This window comes from Megachile rotundata, chromosome 15 (assembly GCF_050947335.1).
Source record: "Megachile rotundata isolate GNS110a chromosome 15, iyMegRotu1, whole genome shotgun sequence".
Lineage (NCBI taxonomy): Eukaryota > Metazoa > Arthropoda > Insecta > Hymenoptera > Megachilidae > Megachile > Megachile rotundata.
Window position 1 is genome coordinate 5,092,343 of NC_134997.1, and position 26,140 is coordinate 5,118,482.

The window sequence follows — 26,140 nt, forward strand, 5'->3', positions numbered from 1 at the left end:
CACCTTTAGGGTAAAGAAATTATTAGTTCCTTGGAAACGCAGGATAACAGGTCATAATAATCGTTTTGGTCATGGAATTTGTTTAAACGAAAGACAATTTGTCATTGTTCAGCGATATCGAAGAAATTTTTGTCATTGTCACCAGTAATCAGTAGACCTAACCTCATTTGAGACTATATAACATGAGATCGTTTACAGAACTCTTGAATTGTGTGTATTCGCGCATGATCAGAGGGGAATATATGTATATTATTCGTTCCACGGGAGATCATACTCAATTCGCGCAATTTGGCTAACTTCAATAGCTTCCCCACTATTATACGCCTTTTACTCAGTTGATCATGTACACGGTGGATAAAAATATACGAAATAGACGTACATCCGGATTGATTAAGTGATATTGCTCATGAACCGTATTTGGTAATCATAGTCTTTTTGTAAAGTTTAATAATTTTTGAATTTCCACATTTTCAAGTTCTCAAATTTTCTATTTCCCAAATTTACAACTGCCCAAATTGTCAAATATTTAAATTTTTAAACTCTCAAATCTCCGGTTTCAAATTTCTGACTTTTTTGGTATCTAAAGATTCAAATTTCCATATTCTCAAGTCCCTACATTTCCAAATTTCTATAATCAAGTTTTCGAAAACCACAGGGTATATTTGTTTCGCGCCATGAAATCATACATGCGCAAGCGCGTAATCCTTAGTTACCAAGGGTATCTGAACCAATCAGAAGTGACATGCGCAAACCGAATAAAAACTTGTTGTTCAAAGAGTATGATCTTTGGTGGAACGAGTGTATATACAAGTTTTGTCGCGTTAGAAAAATTTCGACGCTGTTTATATGCATTAAATTGATACTGTTATCAGTGAACGTGCCGCGAACATAAACAAACTGTTTCACGCGCTATTTTCAACGTTCTGCGTTATTTTCGTTTCATTTATCTTCAATCCGTAGTAGTTAGCATGTCTACCACCGTCGGGGTTTGTTTTCGTGCGACCAGACGGTTTGCTGTAACTGTAATTATGTGTCCTCGTATACACGGTTCTATTTACTTAACGTGTCCAAACGGTGGTTCGTCGTAGAGATTTTTCTCACAAATTTCGACGACATGGGGATACGCGGGTTACGAATCGTACGCATAGTGCCGTGACCAAGTTTTATTTACATGCAGACTAAAGTTGACGAGTATAAACATGGCCGTCGCGCTTTGTGATGATTACTCGTGCCAGTTTGAATTCGAGAAAGCACGGAGAGAATGAAAATAATGGATGGAACGCGTATAGCTGAGATATCCAGGTAACGAAACTCTTGGTGCATCCTGGATCTCCTCAACGCCTGCCTCGTCTAATTACAACTTGCTCGTTTACCCATCGTTCATGTATCTTGGTTTTATCGTGCACCTACCTGCACGTTCGTTATTAGATACATGTTTCGTTTTTTTCTCTTTTATTCTCGTCTATTCTTTCTTCGCGTAACCGCGAAGGTGACTGAACTTGCCAGACTACGTCATACGCAGTGCTAACCACGTAACGCGATCGCAATCATAGCTCAGCTGACTACTATTGACCTATTGATGTGTTGCTGTCAGTAGTTGCCTGAGCTGTTTTGTAATGGAGTTTGTTGGATGCTGTATCTCATTTCTGTTCTTTTGATATTTCGTTTTTTGCAGAATTAGTGCTTTCTAGTGCATTTTGATGTAATGTGTAGTGCAATTATAATGGATTGTGCTTTTTATAAGTGTTTCATTTTACAGTGCAAGTAATGTATCTGAAAAATATTGTGTGTATCTATGCATCATGTGTACAGTATATTTATATTTGTTCAATTTTTATTGATTTATGATTGTCTTTCATTTTATTTATTTTGAAGGCCTTATATGTTATATTGTAATTGAACAGAGTCACTGTGTACAGGTGTGCAATTTGTTTATCATATATAGATGACATTTTTGTTAACTATAAGTGTAATAAAATTTATATTTATGGTGATGTTTAAAAAGTCTCTAAATTTGATACAGTGTATATATGTTTAAATCATTTGTTTTGAAAGTTGTATAAGTACACTTTTATCTATTTCAAGATATTAAATGATTTGCATTTCGGTTTATTTGGAAATATTAAAATAATTATAGACATTATGATTTCACATTTAAAGAGTCAAATGTGTCAGGCATACACTTTCACATGATATTATCGAACACGGGTAATAAAATTTCAACATGTTCAAAATGGATGAAATCAGTGATGGTACATTCAAGGGTAGTAAATTCTGCCTCGTTCGCAAACATGTTAATGTATAAGTATCAACAAATAATACCTTTACTTAATAAAATGAAATATATATATTGTTATAATATCGTATTTATTGCATTGCTACCTAAGATATTCAAATTCATCATGCAAATATACATAATAAATATTCTCAATTCCTTTTAATAACTGCAATTGTTTTTCTCTTAACAATGATAAATCTTCTATAAACAAAATTATTATTGGAATTTGTAACTACATTAATCATATTATCGATTTTATCAAAATCAGACTTATACAGCTTTCAAATCAGAGAGAGAGGATGAAAGATGATTTTTTGAAGTTTTCACAAAATCAGATTATCTGCATACGGTTATTCTGTAACTACGAACAATTATGAAACTAGATGTATATTTATGCGGCTAGAGCTTAGAATGTATCCGTTATTCATTGATTATGTTTATTCTAAATCATTTTTATTATGAATTACATAAACCCTTAAATTTATGTCTATTTATTATGATTTTATTATTTGTACAATTATATTTGAATATTATTTGTAATAGAAATACACCATGAGAAATATTAAACTAGATTATTAATAAATTTTTTAACCTGTTAAATATGTTCAAGCTTAACCAGAATACAATCATTTTTTCTTATATATTGCTTATGCGCTACAATCATGACACAGTTCGAAAAATATGAGTTTAAATGTTTTGAAGTGTTATAACATTCTATAGGTATTCTATAAAAACAGTTTTAAGTTCATATTTTTATTTTACATTGTTACATGTACCAATATATATATATATATATATATATATACACGTTATTGTATATTTAACCAGAAAAATTGAAACAAATATTAAGCAAATATTAATGTGTTTTTACAACAAAATTTCTAGCCTTTATTTTCTTTGTACCTATTTTACATTTATTTCCATTCCAGATCAACATTTATTTTTAATTGAACTTTAGTACACAGCAATTTCAATATAGCAATTTACTGTTTTTGTCGCTAAAAATACTATGCTGTCCAGAATTAATTCTTTTTAATAGCAAGTTGTATCAAAAAACAGTATTTACGATACAATTAAATATACCCTATTGCTCTTGCAATTCTTCAGTGATAAAGAAGTCTTTCAAAAGAGATCAGGCATAAATTATTGTTATCATTTTTCTGTTCTTGAGCTTTGCAAAAGTGTTCATTTAGATGTGCTTGTCTGCAAGAAATTTTGATTTTTTTTACACAACATTTGCGCTTCTTAAAAGCTTCTACTTAGATTAGACAATTGAAAAGCGCTAAAAGAAATTTTGGAACAACCTGATAAACATTTTATTGAACATGTGATTACTTTGAAACAATTTGTTCCTTTCAAGCCTCGATAATATCGTCGGAAATGGGTGAAAAAAGTTTCAAGCATTGAAACGTATCCATTTAAAAGGCGCTTCCGAATCAATGCAGTACACTTTCTAGGTAAATATCGTACGTTGGATAAAGTGAAAGTTTAAGATGTGATCGGTAACTTTCATTTATTTTTACGTAAATCGTTTTCGACGCGTGGAACATATTTACGAAAAAAAATCATAACAGATCTTTAAACAATGAAACTTAAAGGCGCGAAATAAATTGACCGGTTTATTCACGTGGTCAATTTATTTTTGTAAAATAAATATTGTCCATGCAAGCAACTATAGAATCGATGCATGTAAATTCTTTAATTTTTTGTTGAAACACGAAAACTGTGTGTTTTGGCTTTTATCGGTCCCCAATTTGGACGTCCAGTTTTTCTGTATTTCTGTGTAAAATAATATTTCGATGAAATTGTATAATTGAATTCTACTTAATCATTGAAATAAGTTTGAGCGTCGTTAAACGCGTTATACATACCAATTTTATTAGATATATGTATTGATGGTATAAAGGATGCACAATGATTGCAGGCTGTGTTGTCTGGGTGAGCAATGAATGTATTCCGAATTTTGACACCGTGTGTATTGCAACGTAGACGACCAAAGGAGGCAGATAATTCCGATAAAAGGGATTGCTGGTTCGTGAAAAGACGGCGTGGAGATGCTTCCTACATGATACATAGAATGGGTGCTTCTGCATCGTCAAGCATCACCAATGTAGGTGGAGATTCGGTCCAAACTGCTAGACTCTCATCCTCCGGTAATCCTCCTGATCAACATGGCATTGCTATCAGGTATCTCAATATTTACCATCTCACCTTATCTTGTGTACTCGCCGTCTGTTACATAGCCTAGATTAGTAGTTCCCAAACTTTCCTGTTTCCGAGACCTATTTTTGAAAAGGACCATGTTTTGTCATCTATTTGCTTGCATACATTATTTTCCAAAGTGTCCAAATTTCAAAATCTTATAGTTTCAAGTCTTACAAACTCAAAGTTTCAAAAGTTCCTAAAATTCTAAGGACTCAAGATTTTAAAACTTCAATGTTCTAGAAATTTAAGTTATCAAAGTTTCGAAGAACCTGAATCGATGGTAAATCGTTTATCGAACTTTTTCAGGGAAAAGAAGAAGAAAATGACGGGGTTCGCGACGTTACGGAAGAAATTCACTCGAAGACGTCGTTCTTCGAAGGCCTGCGACCACGGCAGGATAATCCGCGATTTGGTCTCAACGTGGAGCCACTTAGAAGCAACCGCGCTCTTGGAGGAATACGAGGCGCTGGCTGCGTTAAAGGATCTTCATGTGCAAGCCGAATTAGCTAGACCACCAGCTGCCACGTACAAACAAGATTTGTCAAAGTTGTATGATTACAAACATTGTTCTGACGTGGACCTCGTTTATCGTGGAGCCTGCTTTCCCGTTCACAGGGCTCTGTTGTCTGCGCGTTGTCCATACTTCAGGGACTTACTAGCTGGTTGTCCGGGTACACTTTTGTTTTCTATTAATCGTCTACAGTCAGATTTACATTAGTATACTAAATAGTTCAATCATGTCAACGTACTTGATTACATAAGATTAAATGGTGCTGTTATAATGAATTACTTGTACAAATACTGAATAATCACATGACTGGATACAACAGTAATTAATTCCAGTAACTATACCAATGTAAACTTGATTTAAGATAGCTTTTAATTTAAGAAATAAACGTATGTGTACAGTGACCCACGTAGGTTTACTTATATGAGGTTAATGTTCACTTTGTTTGGGACAAGTACACGCGAGTCGCTGTTAATCAGAAAACATTAGAGACTGAAGGGTGTGTTTGATCGTAGGGTATGGTGCTAGGATATGTCTGGAACTGAGAACACCGAATCTCGAAGTACAAATGTTTTCGGCATTGCTGCGTTATCTCTACACTGGTGATATTTGTCCACACGATGCAGCTTTGGAGGCGAATCTCTTGCGACGACTGGGAGAGGAATTCGGCACACCGAATCCGCTGGAACACGATCTCAGATACTTGCTCGATACCGGTGATTACGCGGACGCCGCGTTAGTGTTCACGTCGGACAGTGATTACCAGAGACCAGATAGTGGAAGTTCAGAATACGGATTCCGGCCAAAGTTAGAACTGCCATGTCATAAAGCGATACTTTCTGCGAGATCCCCGTTCTTCAGGAACTTAATACAAAGACGGACTAGATCAGGGGAAGATCACACAGAAAGAGCGCTTCATATACCTACTAGAATAGTTTTGGACGAGAGTGTAATACCCAAACGATACGCCAGAGTATTATTACATGCAGTGTATTTAGATACCGTTGATTTATCGTTAATAATGAGAGGTAATGGTTGCGGGAACAGCGCTGGTAGTCTTGGAGAGGTAATTACTTCCATTTAAGTACAATTCACATAACTTCTTTATCCATCCATTTGCTGTGAGGACTTGTTTAACTGATAGAAATGAAAAAGTAAATTTTTGTTTCAAAGTGATACATGTGTCTTCAGGTTCAAGCTCTTACACACACTGGACGGGTTCGACCAAGTCCCTTAGAAGAAGCAATGGAATTGTACCAAATTGGCCGGTTTTTGGAGTTAGATATATTGTCACAGGGTTGTGAAGATCTTATTTTGGAATACCTTACATTGGAATCGCTTCCGGCTGTTTTAAAGTAAGGTTTCCACCACCTACCATACTCGTTAATATTGTAATTCCTTGTTTCGTTAATATGTGATTATTTTTGCTATAGGTGGGGCAGTCAGCCTCATGGTTCTGCATGGGTACACAGACAAGCATTGCATTATTTGAGGGAGGAATTCCAACCGGTCGCCTCTTCTTCTATTCTTCATCAATTGGATCACGCACATTTAGCGAACGTTTTGCAAAGCCATTTTTTGCAAGCGAGCGAACTTGAAATACTGCAGGCAGTACTCAAGTGGGGGGAACAAGAATTGGTGCGCCGAATGGAGGATCGGGAACCAAATTTGCTCAGTCATACAGTACATTCTGTGACCAGAAAAGGGCTGAAGAAAAGAGATTTAAGTGACATAGAGCTGCGAGAGATACTTAGTGAACTTTTACCGCTTGTCAGAATGGATCACATATTACCGCCTAATAGTGAAGCCTTGGCTCAGGTACGAAATTGTCGATCGATTATATAAAATTATTCTTACACGAAAGAAAAATTGTTCTTACATGAAGGTTTTGTAAATATTTAGGCTATTAGAAGAGGATTAGTTTCAACTCCACCGAGTCATATGATAGGGGATGAAAGGGAGAATTTACGCATGAATGCTTGGATAAGGGGAGGAAAGAAAAATGGATTTTTTGTGAGGCCGCGCCTATTCATGCCTTATTACGAAGAAATTAAGGTATATATTAACAAATATATTATTATTTAGTTATTCTTTTAAATTGAGATTTCTAAGTCGGGGATTAAATATGAATATGAATAAATAGACCTTTCCCCTTGAGAACTTTGTTTTAAAATACCATTAAACATGTACGATCGTTGCTTGCTTTGCAGTCTTTAGTCGAGGAACAAATGGTCCAAGAAGCAGATTTAGTAAGATTACGAAGGCCGCGATATGTGGCAGATATTCCCGATGCCTTGTACATGGTTGACGAGAAACCAAGACCAATGGGTACAGCAGGCGTAGACGTTCTTGCTGCAGCGTTTCCAGGTACCTTGATTGTTATTGTCAGACTGCTATATCATGTTATCACATTTTAACGAGATACAGGAAGTTTTCTAAGGAGTTATTTAAGGGGGTTTTTTAAGGGGTTATTTAGCATGTGTTCTATTTAAGTTCCAGATTCAGCGACTTTGGCAGCTATGTTGAAACGAGAACAGAAATTAAGGCAGTCACCCAGTTGTCAGAGGGCTATTAGTTTACCACTCTCCTCTCGTCATGAAATCAACAGGCAGGTGCGATTACGTGTTGTTAGGGAGTTCAATCTACCGGACACGGTTGCAGATCTCCTGGAGGTAAGTACTTCCTCCTTAGTTTTACATATCACTTAACTTTTGGGGTTAGGTTAAATACCCATCTCATATTTTTAAGAGGCCCTCCAAAACATTTATTATGTTTCGCTCATCTTTCGGTGTTTCCGTATACGCTCATTATTAACCCCATACTACAACTTACGCAATATTAATATTAATTTTACAATTAATATATTAAATAATGTACTACATTTTTCAGGCGTTTTTCTTTAAATTCTTTTTGTGGACAAATAACTTAATCCGTTCAATTGCTTTCATTGACGTCTAAGCGTTTTTACTCAAATGGAATGTTAAAATTCCACCGTTACATAAATGAAGCGTTTAACATACAAAATAGTTGAAATATAATTCAAGGTTTCCTCGTTGCGATGAGCATAGACTGTATAGTCTTCGTCTTAAAAGTCTGACTGTTGTGTTAATTGACTACTTATTGTCTCGATAGAGCTCACTCGATTAATCAAGAGTGAAAAAGTACTTTAAAGTGTGTTTCAATGTCACGTTACATAAAATACGTGTCATTATCAGGTTGCATGATATGCGTCAAAGCAACACAAAACAAGATTCTAACATCTCCATTTCGTTTGACCACAAGTGGAAGAATCCAAACGATTACTGAAATATCTGCATGTAATTCTTGCGGTCTTTAAACAGTTTATCTTCCTGTATCTTTATTCCGCGAATCAATTCTTTTCGGTAAATAAAACAAACCTTTTATTTAAAAAAGAGAATAGTTTTGTGCAATGTACAATACGTTACAGGCATATTTAAAACTACCAAATTTGTCTTTTACAAAAAATTATTATTAAAGCTTCGATTCTAAACATTACGAATGTACATATTTGGTGGTTCCTTGACACTACATCAGCCATTTATTTTGAAAATGTAGGTTTGTTTAGGACAAACAAATTTATTCATTAGATTCTGATCACTTATCAGAACAAGATCCGATTATTTATCACCGTCGATAGTATGATATCCTAATATCTGTTAACGCTTATCAATATTTTTACAAAAATTAACATATCTTTTGGTATATGAAAGTATGGAAAAGTAGATGTAATTTTCAAAGTAGATGGCCTGTACAAATCTTTAATTGGCTACAAATCTATCAGCTAAACAATTTATTCTAAATCACCATTTTGTCTCAACTTGCCTTATAAATTTTCGACATTCTTGCAACTTTTTTGTACTTTTTGTCGTGTATAAAAATATGACCTATTTCTTGATTTATGGGAGAAATGCTACATATGTTTTTTGTATTTTTGTTTTACATATTAAATTATAAACAATATATTATTATATTATAAACGTGAATATTAATAATAAATTATTGTACATAATATATTGCATAATTATAATATTTATAATAATAATTATTAATATTCACTTAAAAAATATAAAAAAGTACAAAATTTAAATTTTATTTATCGTCACGTTGCTTAAAATATTTTGTACTTTTGTTTCAGATTCATTATTGTATTTGACCTTTATTTATTTTTCTAAGGAAATCTGTCTCGGGTTCTTATAATTACATAATTTTAACTTTATATTTACTGCAACGATTTTGCTAAATCTACTTATCTTCAATTTAAATTAATATTCAGTATAAAAATTTCCACTTTTCTGGCAAATAGAGCTTTCTAAAAAAAATTACCAAAATCAGAACAAGATTAAAATCACATAAAGCTTTGCGTGCCTGTATAATAAAAAAGGGAAAACTTATGTTCAATTAATATGGTGTAAAGTTGAATATAAATAATGTAAATGAATTATTGATCATTTAGAAAAGATCATAAATCAAGAAACAAGCGTGTGGATCTATAAAAAATTTCTCTAACAGCGTCAGGTAACTATTTAACTAACCATCCCCTTTTATCAAACAGCTGCACGATGTGCGCCAACTTCTGTTTGTACACATCATCCCCTACCCGATTCAGGAATATATCATCCCCTTTGACTTCTTTGATCTCCGGCGTGGACGCCCGAGGAGCTTGGATGACTTGTGCCATCATCATGCACTGATTGAACTTGAGCGTCGCACAATGATTCACGATCTGGTCGAATTTCTGTTTGGTGAATCTGTCTGTGTCCACTTTTAGAGTCTTCAAGAACTCTACGAAACGGAAGTAATACATATCGATCATATCGTCCAGTTTATTATCCAGTATGTCTTTGTTCGCGCTGGACACCAAGAAGAAGATCAGGTCATTGACCCCATAATCGTACACGCACAACTGGAAGTCCACGATCTTCATATCGATCAACTGTCCGCGTTGATCGTGTCGGAACATCATGTTGTTCACCCAGAAGTCATTGTGGACCAAGGTTGCCCACGGCTCTTCGGCTTGTCCAGCGTTCTTGTTCGCTTGGATGCCATGCTCTATGGTTTTGTTCACACGGTCCATGTACGGTTTCATTTCCGCGATGTTGTTGATGTCAGCCTGAGCTTTTCTGATCATGTCGATCACACATTTCTCAGTGGTGTCGTTCAGCACCTCGGTCAACACCTCGGATACCATTCGCTGGAATAACTGAGGCTTCTTGAGCTTCAGGGCTATGGTGAGCGCGTGTAACCTGGCCAGACCGTCCAGAGCAAACTCCGTGTGGATTTTGTCCAACCCCCAGATACGGTCCTCCGTGTTGTAGCCGTTGTATTTGAGATTTTCCAGGACGATAACCGCTTGATGATCGAATACCTCCGGGTCTTTCAGACCTAATCTTCCGCCAAAGTATTTGGGAGCCAGGTCGCTTACATCCTTCTCGTTTATGCCGCTTTCTAGTTGAAGTTTCGTGAACTCTTTCGCCATTGAACTGTAGAATAGTAGCTCCTTCTTAAATGTTACAGGACTGTTAAATAGGTCCAACAGATAGGCCGATGTGGGCGGTAGTTTGCCAACTAGATGCAAAGTGTCCGTCCTGTTCAGACGAGTCACTGTGACGTTGATGGCCAACATTACGCTTCCAAAGTTCTCCCCTGGAGCAGTTAGCGGCCTCCATTCTAACTGCTTCACTTGTATATCTTTGCCCAGACTTTCAGCTAGAAGCTCGTTTAAGTTTTGAACTGGAAACGGCTCGACCGACGGTGACATTATGATTTATCTGCAACAATATTTTTTACGTTATTTTGCGGTCTTTGCTTTTTATTTTTTGGTGAGATCCAGGATTTTTATTCTTTTTCTATGAAATAATGATTTAATATTGGGATTATTGAATTTCACCTTTTTCGTCTAGGTGGAAGTTTACAATTTTTTTTTCTTTTCTTTTATGGAATTGTTGAATATATATTTCTTGCATAGATAGAGTTTTAAATATTCTGTGAAAGAGTGGGACTATGTACAGATAGTTTAGACTTCCGTTTTAAATATTTTACGTCAGGATTTAAAATGTTTCAATTGATTGATATCTAAATAAATATATTATTATTACTTTCTACCATTTTTACAGAAATGTTTAACAATTATTTAAAAACACTTTGAATCTACATTAATATTATTACAAAAGAAACACTTTTCACAATACAGACACATTTTCTCGCAGAATATTTCAAAGAATCTACGCGCGCAAGAAGAAAAAATACACAATTCCATTTAGAAAAGAAAAAACAAACGCTGTAAAATTTCGTAAGACAACTTTGAAACGTTCCCGTGAAATCACTGTAAATCTCGCGCAAAGACAATCAAATTAAACATAAATTTCTACTGTTTTCTCTTCGAACTTGCAATAAATTTTAACGAGAAATTAGCATCATGTTTGCGAACGTCGAGTAATCTTCCTCATATCGCTCGCGATCACACAAAACCATAGGTGTTCGGAAACTATTTATAAACAATGCCACACGTTCTATTAGTCATCTCTTCTGCTTATTGTTTACGACGTAATTGCGTTCAGGAATTGCATAATTTCAATTCTTATGTGACACCGTTGTCCCCGATGTCTTAACGCGTCGAATACCACGTCAATCATATGTGAACGACGCTTGAATTCTCCTACTTATCTAATTAAAAATACTCGAGTGTTAAATACTTGCGATCACAGATAAGCTGAAGTCTAACAGCCTTCATTTCTATGAAACACATAATTCTCGATTGAGATTTGGTACATTTAACTTGTGTTTCTCATGAACAAACGTTTTCGTAAATACTTTAAAATATTTGACAGTTTTTTAGAAAATAACGATGCATATGAAATTTTATTATATACCTTATTTTTTCATATTTAATTTTTTAGTTACGCTACTTTGGAAACATAGCAAAATACACTTTTCATACATTTTCAATGATCAAATACAAATGAAAATTATGCAAACGTAGAAAGAATGGATATAAGACCCAGTTTACATCTGAAACTTACTTTTTCTATATTCTGTCATAAATTGAACATACGAGATCTGTTTCTGCATCGTAGCTTGCGTGAGCCCACCGATAATACTTAATACATTTCACCCTTGAGTGTATAAAATTAATTTAACCGTTAAGTGTATAAAGGTCGATGGATTCACGAAGAGTGCGATGCCGAAGAAATAGATTTCACGTTCTCAATTTGTGAAAAACAGGGAAAATAAGTTTCAGATTAACTCTGTTCACCAAGACCCGTTTCGTAATAGCAATTTCCAGGGTGCCATATTTTGAACAATAACGTTATAACTATCTAGTAGCTTCAAGGTTGAATCTTCGTTATTTAATGATGTATTAGTAAGTCAAACTCCGTTGCATGCACTATAGCATCTATGGAAATGATTATACACTCATCTTTAAGGTATCTGTAATTTAATTAAACCACTTTAAAAACTTCCTGCAACGTATTTCACAAATATGTGATTGAGATGTTTAATCGATTTGAAAGCCAATGGTAAAATGCACGGTTAATTGTGAAAAACATTCCTAGTTTTAAAAACTGCGTCATAAAGCTGTCTCATATTACCCTCTTCAAATTATGTAACAGAATATTGTGAAAATGTGAGGTATGTTCCTGTCAGTTTAAAAAAACTGAATATTTATTTTGAACTTTGTGACAGAATTATAGTACAAAGAGTTTGAATTTAACAACTTACGAGAGTCTTGTTTCGATGATATAAGCGCAGCGGAGTTTAAGTTATGGTTTATGAGTCGTTTTAACTAACGTTCTAATTCACATATGCAGTTTATATAGAGGCTGATGGTCAATATAGTATTACTCTCGAAGATACGGTCATAAACTGACTCTACAGATGGATAAAGTCAGCCGGTCAACAGTGATAATGCTTATCATTGATTTTTTTCTGTCTTTGCTATCATTTGCAGTTTGCTGATTACGTGCTGCATTGTTAGTATACTATACTCTAGTTCAGTGTTTTCGTTTCGAATTTATTATCAAATTTCCGGAGGTAATGGTAGTAAGTTTTGAAAAGAATCTTTTTCACTCGGTTGTTTTGATTGTTCTATTATTAATAGTCTTCAGTGAATTTTTGAGGTTTCTCAATTTTTTAATTTCTTAGATTCTTAACTTTACAAATTTCTAAATTTTTCAGTGCTCTAATTGTCAAATTCTAAAATTTTTAAAGTTTGGCTTCATTTTTATTTCCATCTTTAACTTATCACGTTTTCTAATTTCCACATTTTTTACCTCTAAATTCATAAATTTTCAAATTTTTAAGTTATCTAATGGTCAAATTTCTTTATTTTGAAAGTCGTAAATTTTTAACTTCCAAAGTCTGAATATTGAAAAACTTAAAAATGTCCAAGTTTCAGGATCCAATGATTAAATATTAAAAATGTCGCGGTTCCACAGTTCTACTATTAAAAACCCCAAAAATTCCAAAGTTCCACTATTAAAAAATGAAAAAATTCCAGAGTCCCATTCAAAAATGAAAAATGCCAAAATTCCAAAGTCTCAGCATTAAAAAAATATAAATGTTTCATTTTCCACGTCGAATCTGATTAAAATCCACTCGATATTTCCGCATTGTCTCACGAATGCAAATCGGTAACTTCGTAGTTCGAGTATCGCGATCGTTCCGGATAAAATTGTACTGCGTGAGCTCTCTGCGTGATAGTAATTTTCAAAAAAGTTGCATCATCGAATTATCATAATATACACGTGCTTCGTCGGCACGTTTATTTAAGCAAATCGTTCATATTTTCAATGACATATGCAGGGTGTTCCACTTTTTTTCCGCCAGACAACATCCTTCTTTAAAGAGAAGAACTAAACCTACCGGCATATAATATGTATTTAATTTGAAATTAAAAATGAAGTTAAAAAATAATTAAACAAACGACAAACATAAATTAATACACACATTTATTCTTTATCTTGATGAAAATCAATTCTGATATCAAGGAATGTATTTTAACAAAACGTGTACCTTATAATAAGAAACTTGTGGAGTGGTCATTTAACCGGTTTGGTAGTTTTAGTGTTAATAAAATAAATAGTATTATACCTACATGGAGTTTAAAAAATTGTAACAAATTAATTTTACTAAAAATTTTAATAAATGTATTAAAAGATTATTAATTATTTCTTAAAAAATTATAACGTAACATAAATACAAAATAAAAAATGGATTCTGTCGTTCGATTTATAGGGTGTTCTTGTCCACGTAACTTTACTAACATATACAAATAAAAGTACCATGAAATTTTTTTATAAGAACACTTTTCGAATGCGTTATTAAAAGTTATTAAGAAAATACGAAAGTCGATAATTATTCGTTGAAGAAAATCCATTATTTTTTATATTTCTTACAATCTTTCGATAAAATATCTAAGAGCTGTTCATATAGAATTTTGTATCGTTTTTATTCGTAGAATATGCTGGTAAAGATTTACGTACGAAATTGAAACACCCTATATGTAGCTATAACTTTTTAATAAAATGTTTAAGATACTGTATTAATCATCTTGGAATATGTCAGTAAAAAAGTGAATAAAAAGTCGATAATCAGAAAAATTACCCTAATGCAATTTGCGTATAGAAAAATATCAAACAATTATTTTTTAATACTAAGACTACCAAAACGTCACATGACTTCTCCACAAGTTTTAAACTATGTCTCACACTTTATTAAAATATTCTTCTTGAAATCTGTGAATCTTGAATTTCATCAAGTTAAAGAATTAATATGTACGTGATTTTATATTTACTCGGATGTTTATTTAATTTTGAACTTCGTCTTCAATTTCAAATTAACTATACACTATAGGTCGGTGAGCGTTAAACTCTACATTAATATAATTTTCTAATTTTTGTACGAGATAAAGTTTGAGACACCTTGCATATAATACCTGAAAAAAATTGAGACACCTTGCATATAATATCTGAATATATTGCACAATAAATGGCCAACGGATACATTAACTATTATCGTGAAGATGCGTTCACAGTTTGCGGTAATTCGTTATTTGACCTCATCATAGTAAATATGTATACGCAAAATTACATGTGCACGCATATTTTTGCCGTTTACGTGATTGGATTAGATAATACTTCCCACGTTATTATTATCAGTAATTTAAATAATCATTACCATTTGTTCGTATCACTGCACTTTATTAGGTAAGAAGTTTTTGTACCCCTTATGGTGTTTTTCCTGATTATGCATTTTATTTGCGACACGGGTAATATTTTTCGGCTATTCTATTTTATTGTCATTCATTTTTTTGTGGGATGATTTGGAAATTTTATATATTTTGTTAAATAAAAAAGTTGAATTTTATTTGTTTCATCTGATTTTTTTTTAGTGACATTTTAGTAAAATTTTTTAGAGAACGATACGATGTTTTAATACAGTTTTATGCCAGCTGGTACGATTGCAATTTTTGATTGATACGAGTACAATTTTTATCGAGTGATACTTTATTATAATTTTATATTGAGTGATACGATATTATAATTTTATATCAAGTAATACGATATTTTAACATAATTATTATTCGTTGCTCTCTGTTGTCCTATACGATTATTTGCAATTGTACATTCTCGAATAATTTTTATTTATTTTGCTTTTAATTAATTTTTATTAATGTTTTTATTTTTTTTAATAAATTTACTAAGATGAGCGTCCTTTATTTGAATTTGTTTAACGATATGGTAATGTGTAATTAAATTATTTTTTTCAATTGATTTGGATATTGAAATTTGTATTTCTAAATATTTATATAAATTTTTAAATCTCTAAATTTATCGACACGCTATGTATGACAATATTTTATATAAAAATTTGTTTCTAATAAAATTGTATTACTCATATAATTTAGTGAAGCTATTCTAAATAATTATTATTCATTTCATTATTGCACAGAGAATTAAAAATGTTTGTGTTTTGTACCAAAACATCATTTTTTAGTACACAATAAATGCAAGAATAATTAAAAATTTTTTCGAGGAATTATCTAATGAGTTATTCGTAACGTAACAGGCTATTTGCACTTATTTCCAACAGGAAATAATACGATATTTTTTTTAATCGGCGCGTTCGAAAGGTATCGATGCAAACTTGATAAGAAATTAATGCGTCGAGGACGATTTTAATAGTGTGCGATGCATTTAATTATCCATACAACTGTCGATCGTATGTCATAGAGAGGTCTCATGAGGTGAAACAAGTTATTCATTTTATGTCCGAGTTGTAAAGGTTCTCCATTGTAAACGAAATGCCATGTAAAATTTCAAGCATATCGAAATTCTCGATGATTTTAACATGAAGGTTACAGCCGAATATGGTCAAATGTGTCCTTGAGCCAGATGAAAGTTGTAATACCGTTTGATAGCATATCAAAAACAAACATCCATTTACCAGATGGTAAATCCACTACAATCGAATCTCCTGATTATGTCAACATAAAGCTTCGGATGAACCTCTTCACACGTAGCCTGACACTGCAACGTTCGTGTATTAGACAGATGCTGTTATATTACACTATGTGTGTTGTATGACACGCTATAATCTCGATTATAGAATATACTAGTGGATCAGACCAAGTGCCTCACGAATTCGAACGTGTATTTCAAATATAGAGTACTTGCTGTAAACATGTAGGTAGAACAAGAATGAAATGTAGAGATTTCAAAGTTGTTCCAAACGATTATTCGTGTTTGAAACTATCGGAAAGGATACCATACATGATTACTGTTGATTTCACGATGACCGACGTCAACGACCAAACATTGTCGTCAACGATGAGTTATAGAGCTTTTAACATGCTTCCAGTCGATTGTGTATGTCAAAAATTATCGAAAAGGATAGCAAAACACGGTTGTTTATCGAGTAGACGATTGACGTTGGTGACGAGGAGTTCCTATCGTCAGATCACCGCCAAAATCTATACAGCAAATTTAGGATGTTTCACGAGACTGCTCTCAAAATTTCAAGTAAAAAAACTCAAAATTGCACCCTGTGGCGTACATACAAACGAACAAATGCAAGTTGAGTCTTAGGAGTCTCGCACTATGTATGGCAAATATAAAAAGCTCTAATGATTTTGTCCTTGGCATATATTATTAAGGACATGTTCCTGAGTAATTTTTTCCTGTAACTGTCTCATTGTTCATTAAAAAGTTATTGACCATATAATATTTATAAAAACCAAAATTTGTATGTAATCTGGCAATGAAAAACTTAATGATTTTGGCAGCGTTTAGTATTTGGGAACGCACCTGCCAGCGGCTATTCAACGGATGAATTTATTAATCAAATTGAACAGATTCAACCATTTTGAATTTCAGGTCGTGTAACCTGGGGAATACTATAATTTGATCCGACTTAACAGGTTTTATAATATAATTAAAAATGAATATCAGAAAATGAGTACCATTATAAAACATTCTAGGGGTTAGATTAATTTGTTTTAATATTTTAACTTAATATTTTACCAGATATTTTTTGTTAATAAATAATGAGCGAAGATTAATTTATGACAAACATTAATAAAATTCATAAAAAGAAACATAACGAAACATTTGTAACAAAATTGATAATAAAATGTTTGTAGCAAAATTGATAATAAACCTTCCTAGTAAAATTCATAATAAAGCATTCCTAATAAAATTCATAATAAAATATTTCTAACAGAATTCATAACGGAAACTTAATTTGTATTCTACTTCAGATCTGAATGAACGACTGATATTTTCGAACGAATGCATTATATTTGCATTAGCATCATGATCCGGAATTTTCCTGATAATTATCACCATCGTACTGAATGATACGCAGTAAAAATTCTAAGTACGCGTGAAAAGTTGTACAATACAGGAAACTGGTTATTACGGGGTCATAAAAAGATTATAGGAGCTCTTCACAATATAACAGATGCGTTGTTTATTTCGAAAGTGGTTTAACTCCATCAGTTGTTTGTTGTTAACTGTAGTAATATGTGCCGCTTAATGTTATATGTCATAAAAAATTGACGGTTGAGTATATTTGCGGTATACGATCATTTTGGAGATCTTTCGCAATTATTTTGATTGAAAAATTTAATTTGAAAGTGGTAAGTCCAATTTAATATTGATAATGTCAGAAACTGCGAATTTTCAAATGTCCGCAGTGATGATGGTAATTACAATAAGGTGAAGTGGGGTAAGTTCGTAAACGCGGCAAGTGCGTATACAGGCTATTTTTATTACAATACGAGCGAAATTTCTCCATTTAGTATGTTTGTTTCCTTGTTTTGTTTCACTGTATCCCCTTTTATATTTCAGCTAAGAGTACTTGTTTTCAATATAGAGTACTTGCATAATGCAGTAAAAAACATTTTATAGCAGATTTGTTAATAATTCTGTTCTCGCCCCATTGCACATGAAATAAAGTTTCAATGTATTTAACTTCAAGTTACGCTCTTACCCCATTTTCGGGGAAAGTGCAGAGTAGTTGACATTTTAAATAATTTCCGATCAAAATCAAAATGAACCAGGAAAATTAAGGTTCTAGTTAATATTAATTAAATAGTAGTAATTGCGCAAAGCGTTCGATATCGACAGCGTTAAGTATTTACATAGCAGACTGAAAATACTTACGTTTAAATACCAACTTTACAAAAACCAGTCTGCACTTACCCCATTTCACCTTATATAACTTAGTTAATATAATAATCAGTATTAATATGATATACGAAAGATCATGACTTCACATCCCCTTCGCATACACAAAATGTAGACGAGCAGTAAATTGTCTGATGTCTCTAATAGTTAGATTTCCTGTTTATAAATGTTTTTCACGTATTGTAATGAAATATAAAAGAAATTGAATATTATTTTTTCAATTCGAGCCATTTTAAACTATATCGGATTGTGCTGTCTCAAATTTCATGACAAATCTGGTTATTAATTTTGAAAGTGGCTCACGTTCATTCTAGATAAGAATTACTTTAATTGGAATTGTAAATTCAACTCTCTTATACAACTCTATTCAACTATCTTATTATGAAGTGTACATACACTTCACGAACGTGATACAGTCGTATTCTATTTTTAATTTCATTGAAACGCAAATTCTTAAATATTTCAGTTTAAACATAAATGGACTTCGGCCACTTTCAAAATAAACGGCTCAAATATCAGTTTTGTCTGTAGCATGATTCGATTTTGAATAAATAAAAAAGAAAAATTTCATTATATTTTTCATTATAATTCATTATATTTCATTATATTATTTTATGTAAACAAAAGAATATGAAGTAGGAATTTTTAAATGACATTGTAAATCTAGTTATCTTAACTTAGAGTTCTAGTGTTAATAAACGAACTAAATGGATCGTTAGTCGCAAGAATGTTAATAAGTTCAATATTTGTTCGTAATCTGAAGCAAGCAAATAAATCCGACGCTATCGCGTATATTGGTTAAGCTTTTAACTAAACAGTTTACCGAAGCGGAAGCCAACGTGTGTTTGAAGCTCACGTGTTGCGGAAATTGTAGTTCGTTTCTTAAAATAAACTGCTTCGAACTATGAGCTTGGACGAAAAATGTTTCTACTTGTTTTCTGTTTTGAATATTCGAATTTCAGAATCGGATGAATATTGGAATATTTACGTTTTAAAATTGTATGCGAGGTTTAAATGATTCGAGTATTTGATTTTATCAGATTATTTGAATTTAAAACCGAATTTCACTGATATTCAGATATTCGAATCTATGGAGTTATTCGAATTTATCGAATTATTCAAATTTATTGTATTATTCGAATTTATCAAATTTATAGAATTTATCGAATACAATAGAATTATTCAAATTTATCGAATATATCGAATTATTCGAATTTATCGAATTAAATAGAATTATTCAAATTTATAGAATTATTCGAATTTATAGAATTATTCGAATTTATCGAATTAAATAGTGTTATTCAAATTTATCGTATTTATTGAATTTATTGAATTGATCGAATTTATTGAATTTATTGAATTTATCGAATTTATTGAATTACTCAAATTTCAAAACCAAATTTTGCTAATATTCGAATATTTGATTTCACCGAAATATTCAAATTTTAAAACCGAATTTCATTGACATTCGAATATCCGAATTTCACAATCATGTGGGAAGTTGTTCGAGTCATTCAAGTATTCGAATTTTAAAAACCGTAGCCAGCAACCGACTCGAGTGCTGTTTTTAAATGCAACCTGTTCGCGACAAATTATTTAAGACGGCGATATTATCTCTTTGAATGACTTCCGTGGTGCCGCTTCTTTGAACGATGTTTTTGCACGCGAGTAGGAGGAGACCTCAGCGCATCCGAATAAATTACTATGAAACCTCTGATTTCTGTCGGCTTATTCGTCACGTGAAGACGACTCTATTGTACCGTGAAATGTTTCTTGCATAACCGACATAATTGTGATCGTTGATGAACTATTATATTCCCTTCTAACGAACATTACCATTTCGAAAGTTTTGATTATACATGGAGCTGTTGTAAATCTCGATCTATTAAGTGAGCAGTTTACTTTGAAAGTAGGGCAAGTTTTTTGTTATTGCTATATATTTAATGGTTTACATTTCAAGAAATATTAGTAAATAATGATACAATTTTTTTTTGTAGTGTTAGATAATGTATGTTTAAAGAGCTGACTAAAGAAACAAATGTTGCATTATAACTTAAATTGCCTTACTTTAAAAATCAGTGAATTATTAGTGTCATTAATTAAACGGGTAATATTTCAGTTGTTCATTATTGTTTTTCTTAGTTTCTTTGCATCATTTTACTTAGTATTCAGATTCTGCCCTCAAGTTTTTTCTTTATTATCAATTCTCATGGGTCTTATTTCTATAACCGTAAAAATAATAAAATTCCTTGGAAATGAGGATTTTATTGGACGATGTTATTATCCGGAGTATTTTTATTTTTTTATTATTGCGTACCAACTTTACTTTCAGATTACGGTTATTTTCGTTAAAACCTGAGACATATTTTTTTTAATAAAATGAACTATGATTGGTAATTGATTTTTGAATAACGATGAAATTGTTAAGGGAGTACACCGATATGAGAGCAAGAACTGTGACGACTTTGTCGAGTATTTATTAGAGATTGAACTAGAATTTGCAAGCTGATAAAGAAGCACTGATACTTAGACAGACCTACAGATCCTCTTTTATATCGAGGTTATATTATACAGTTATTAATATTATACAGTTTGTAGTTTTTTACAGTACTGTCCTCATTATTAAAATTAAATTATTTAATAGAGTTAAGTACCATAATATATGTGGCTAACATATTATTCTATAGTAACACATTATTCATATTATTATTCTATAGTAACAATAATTTCAACCTGAGAATTTACATCATTTTTAAAATAATCTTTCCAATACTGTTAATGACCCAGACATCACCCAATTATTAGGGAATTCAATTATTTTCGCTATAAGTTACAGATCAAAATATCGTACTAAATTTTGTCTTCATTTTTTTTAAATTGCTCCACTTAAAAAATAAACGCTCGTATGGCGTTACAACATTCTAACCAAAAAAATACAATTTCAGCTTACTATTATATTATTTTTCATTCTGAATGTATATGCCTCTTCGTTACAGTTCATAACACAGAACACTTCTGTCTATCAATTTTTTTATTTAAAGAAGTATTCATTGTAAGTGAATTCTTCGATAATTTATATAATCTTTAATTCTAAAAATTCTTTAGTTTAAAAAAGAATTTGAATTTGTTGGAAGGTTTGTAATTTTCATTTCTTAGAATTGAATTTTAGTTAATTTAATTAATTATAGAGTGTGATGTATGATCTTGTTAACGGTTTTATATAATATTAATTGAGGGAGCAATGTAAAAAATTATTAATATGGGAAGGTACATTGAAATATATTAATGTAGTATGTAATATAGAAAAACGTTAATATAGTAAGCAATATAGAAAATCATTAGAACAATATGCTGCAGAAAGAATGTTAATATAGCAAGCAAAATATTACTACATAAACAGACAAATGTAGGAAAATATTGATGTAGCAAATATTACAGTGATATGTTAATGTTGCAAATAATGTATAAAAATATTAAAATTTCAAGCAATATAGAAACATATTACTACAATAAACAAATATAGAAGAATATTAGCATGACACGCAGTATAGGAAAACAGTAATATCGCAAACAATATAGAAAAATATTTATATAACATGCAATATAGAAAAATGTTAATATAGCAAAGAAGGTATAGAAATACTACTATAGCAAGCAATATAGGAAAATTTGTATATAATATACAATATAATAAAATAACACAGAAAAATAGGTTATTGATACAAAACACAATTAAATTAAATTACTGCATTCAAAATATCGATTACAGTCCTCTTAATAAAAACTGTAAAAAGCTGTAGAAGAAAAGTATTGAAAATCTCGTTTCGTAAGAGGATGCATGAAATTTTGACGCAACCTGTCAGATACGGATCGAACATAAATCAGAAAATAGTTTATAATGCCAGGAAACAGTTTCAGATAGAATCTTTAATCTCGATGACGAGTCAAGACGAACGTGATAGAGCAAAAATTGTATGACGAGTATAAATTCATTGATATCATCATCCTTTGCATATATCTTTTGTAACGCGATTCGCAGTCAGACGACTGTTTAAAAGAAGAAAATTTTAATGAATTATTTATCAATTGTGTTTGACGACTATATCCGTCATGGAGATGTGGCAGAATTTTGTGTCATGACGACTATATCCGTCATGCGTAAAATTTCGTTACAATTTTGATATTTAAATTGTAATTTTGGCGAAAACTAAATTATATTCGTAAATTTTAATATGTTTAAAATGTTTAGAGGTAAACACGAAATGAAATAAACAAACAAAAAGTGTAAATGATTTGAGATGGATTCATAAATTCTTGAGAGCTAACTTGTCATTGCTTGGTTATCGCGACACATACTGGTGCGCGCTTTGCAAAAAGATCGTCACAGTTAATTGGTTAAAAGAAATTTAAAAAGTTTGTTAGAACGGTTAAAAAAATGTAAACAATTGTTTAAAAGACGGAAAATTATCAGATACATGGATTTTCAGCCTTGACTTTTATCTCATTGTTTATGACAGTTTATAATCGTTTCTGTTCACAGAAATCAGATATCATTGCTTGATATTGATTTAATTGCATTTCCTTCATAAATATTTATTTGCCAATTGGCATTTCAATTACACGTTTGTCACGTGCAATGATCAATTTGTCTTCGATCGAGATAACCTATTGTTTGATATACGAGGAAGTCGGTCGAAGGGAAAATAAAGGAGAAATCTAGATTCGATGATTATTATCTTACTGTTAATTGTTTTCGATTAGATTCAGCGGACTGCGTTCATGCAAGATTGATTCAGGAAATGCGATTTTGGGATTTCAGAATTTTTTCAGTTTGGGATTTTGGGGAGTAGAGTTCTGGAGCTTTAGGACGTTGGCAATTTAATATTTTTATTTTTCATGTTTTCAGTTCTGAGCTTTGGGAATTTGGGAATTTCGGGACATCGGGTTCTTGGATTTTGGGATTTTGAGAATTTTTATATCGGAGGATATTTGAATTTGAGAATTTCGGAATTTGAGGATATTTGAAATTGAAAATTTTGGAATTTGAGTTTTGAAATTTGAGAAATTTGGAATTTGAGTGTATTTGAATTTGAAGTATTTGAATTTGAAGTATTGGAATTTGAAAATTTTGGAATTTGAGAATTTTGGAATTTGAAAGTTTTGGAATTTGAGTTTTGGAATTTGAAAATTTTGGAATTTGAGAGTTTTGGAATTTCAGAATTTTGGAATTACAGAGTTTTGGAATTTGGAAGTTTTGAAATTTAAGAGTATTAGAATTTGAAAGTATTGGAATTTGAGAGTTTTGGAATTTGAGAGTTTTGGAATTTGAGAGTTTCGGAATTTGAGAAATTTGGAATTTGAGAGTATTTGAATTTGAAACTATTGGAATTTGAGAGTATTGGAATTTGAGAATTTTGGAATTTGAGAGTTTTGGAATTTGAGAGTTTTGGGATTTGAGAATTTTGGAATTTCAGAGTTTTGGAATTTGGAAGTTTTGAAATTTGAGAGTATTGGAATTTGAAAGTATTGGAATTTGAGAGTTTTGGAATTTGAGAGTTTCGGAATTTGAGAAATTTGGAATTTGAGAGTTTTGGAATTTGAGAGTATTTGAATTTGAAACTATTGGAATTTGAGAGTATTGGAATTTGAGAATTTTGGAATTTGAGAATTTTGGTATTTGAGAGTTTTGGAATTTGAGAGTTTTGGAATTTGAGAGTTTTGGAATTTGAGAATTTTGGAATTTCAGAGTTTTGGAATTTGGAAGTTTTGAAATTTGAGAGTTTTGGAATTTGAAAGTATTGGAATTTCAGAGTTTTGGAATTTGAGATTTTCGGAATTTGAAGATATTTGAAGGTGAGAATTTTGGAATTTGATTTTGAAAACTTTTAAATTTTGGGAAGTTGGGAATTTTGAAATTTCAGAATTTTGTAATACTGTTATTTTGGTATTTAGTAATTTTTGAAGTTTGGAATTCTGGGACTTAGACACTCTGAAATATTTGTATTTTGGAATTGAACTATTTTAGAAGTTTTGGTTTCTGCTACTTTGTAATTATAAAATTTTACAATTTTGTTATTAAGCAATTTTTTAAGTTCAGAATTTTGGGACTTTGGCACTTTGGAATATTGGGATTCAAATATTTTAGAATCTTCAAGATTTGACGCTTTGAAACTTTTGAATTTTAATATTCAGTATTTTTTAAGTTTAAAACTTTTTGCTTTAGGAACTTTTAAATTTTAGAATTAAAAATTTTATTGATTTCAAGATTTTGGATCTCTGCAACTTTTACACCTTTGAATTTTGGAATTTGTTGCTTGAAATTTTTCGAATTTTTGAATTTCAGTTCTTCAAAAATTTCGTAATTTGGAATATTTTAATATTTAATTCCTTCTGGTACCTTTATTTTCTTGAATCATTAGAACTTCATGTTTTCGAAAGATAGTAATATCTATGAATAGAAATTTTACATTAACATTTTGCAAGGTTTTTATTCCGATAAAGAAAACGTATACTGCTTCGTCATTCGATTACCAGTATCTCTAAATACTTCATTATAACTTTATAATCACGCAAGGATTATCACTAGATTACTGAAATTAATTCAAATTTATATTACTAATCGACAGTACTATTATAGTATAACACTTAAAACTAACATTTAAATTAACTTCATTTCAAGTAATAAATTTGTGACATCAACGTTATACACTTGTAAAGATACGAGTAATTAAAGATTACTATGTTACATTTGCCCCGAACCTGTATTTTGAAGGCTATACACTTTCCTTATTAATTAAAACAATCGTTCCAGGCAATTATTTATTTAATTCCAGAGTAAGATTAATATTTCGACACCTATCAATTATATAGTTAATTACTGTCGGACTCTAACAGATGTCAGTTCAGCAATTACAGAAATTAATTAATTACAAAATGAGAAAATAACACTGTTATTATAGTAGAAACTTTTTTATCACTGTCCTCAAATTATAGGTTGTCACTTGGGCAAGTTTTTCACTTGAAAAAATCAAGAAGAGTTTAGAATTGCTAAACTTTTTGCAAATTTAAGAATTTTGAAATTTGTGGAATTCATATTCAAGTTTCCATTTATCGTTTGAAGGTCTTATTAACGGACTAGGAAGTTTATTAATTTGGGAGATAAAAATTTAAAAAATTTGGAAATTTAGAAGTGAGAATTTTGAAATTTTGGAACTTGGGATTTGAGGGTTTTGGAATTTGAGAATTTTGGATTTTGACAAATTTGGAATTTGAGAATCTTGGATTTTGACAAATTTGGAATTTGAGAGTTTGGAATTTGAGAAATTTAGAATTTGAGGATTTTGGAATTTTGAAATTTTGGAACTTGACAATTTTGGACTTTTGGAGTTTTGGAACTTGAAATTGTGGAACTTAAGAATTTTGGTATTCGAAAATTTTTTA

At 31.5% G+C, this 26,140-nt stretch overlaps 2 protein-coding genes across 10 annotated transcripts in view; one reads left to right on the top strand and one right to left on the bottom strand.

Annotated features, from left to right (window-relative positions):
* The first annotated feature begins 35 nt into the window (after window positions 1-35).
* Window positions 36-26,140, top strand: part of LOC100881689 (BTB/POZ domain-containing protein 7) — a 52,330-nt gene continuing 26,225 nt past the window's right edge. For 2 of the 5 annotated variants that reach the window (XR_013040705.1, XM_012292774.2), the window contains exons 1-9: window positions 37-1,302; window positions 4,203-4,465; window positions 4,790-5,154; window positions 5,507-6,057; window positions 6,183-6,346; window positions 6,425-6,809; window positions 6,894-7,046; window positions 7,202-7,358; window positions 7,485-7,663. Coding sequence is in view for 4 of the 5 variants with exons in the window: in XM_012292774.2 (XP_012148164.2) it covers window positions 4,224-4,465; window positions 4,790-5,154; window positions 5,507-6,057; window positions 6,183-6,346; window positions 6,425-6,809; window positions 6,894-7,046; window positions 7,202-7,358; window positions 7,485-7,663 (2,196 nt within the window). In the remaining variant the exon portion in view is untranslated. Of the gene's footprint in view, window positions 1,303-3,638; window positions 3,736-4,202; window positions 4,466-4,789; window positions 5,155-5,506; window positions 6,058-6,182; window positions 6,347-6,424; window positions 6,810-6,893; window positions 7,047-7,201; window positions 7,359-7,484; window positions 7,664-26,140 lie in introns of all 5 variants that reach the window. The other 3 variants (XM_012292772.2, XM_076540568.1, XM_012292775.2) reach the window with 3 other exon arrangements.
* LOC100881796 (uncharacterized) overlaps window positions 8,376-26,140 on the bottom strand; it is a 30,915-nt gene continuing 13,150 nt past the window's right edge. For 3 of the 5 annotated variants that reach the window (XM_012292769.2, XM_076540571.1, XM_012292768.2), the window contains exon 2: window positions 8,376-10,780. In XM_012292769.2, the coding sequence (XP_012148159.1) occupies window positions 9,532-10,770 (1,239 nt within the window). In that variant the 5' untranslated portion in view covers window positions 10,771-10,780 and the 3' untranslated portion in view covers window positions 8,376-9,531. Of the gene's footprint in view, window positions 10,781-10,899; window positions 11,031-12,731; window positions 12,878-26,140 lie in introns of those variants that run through there. The other 2 variants (XM_003706514.3, XM_012292767.2) reach the window with 2 other exon arrangements.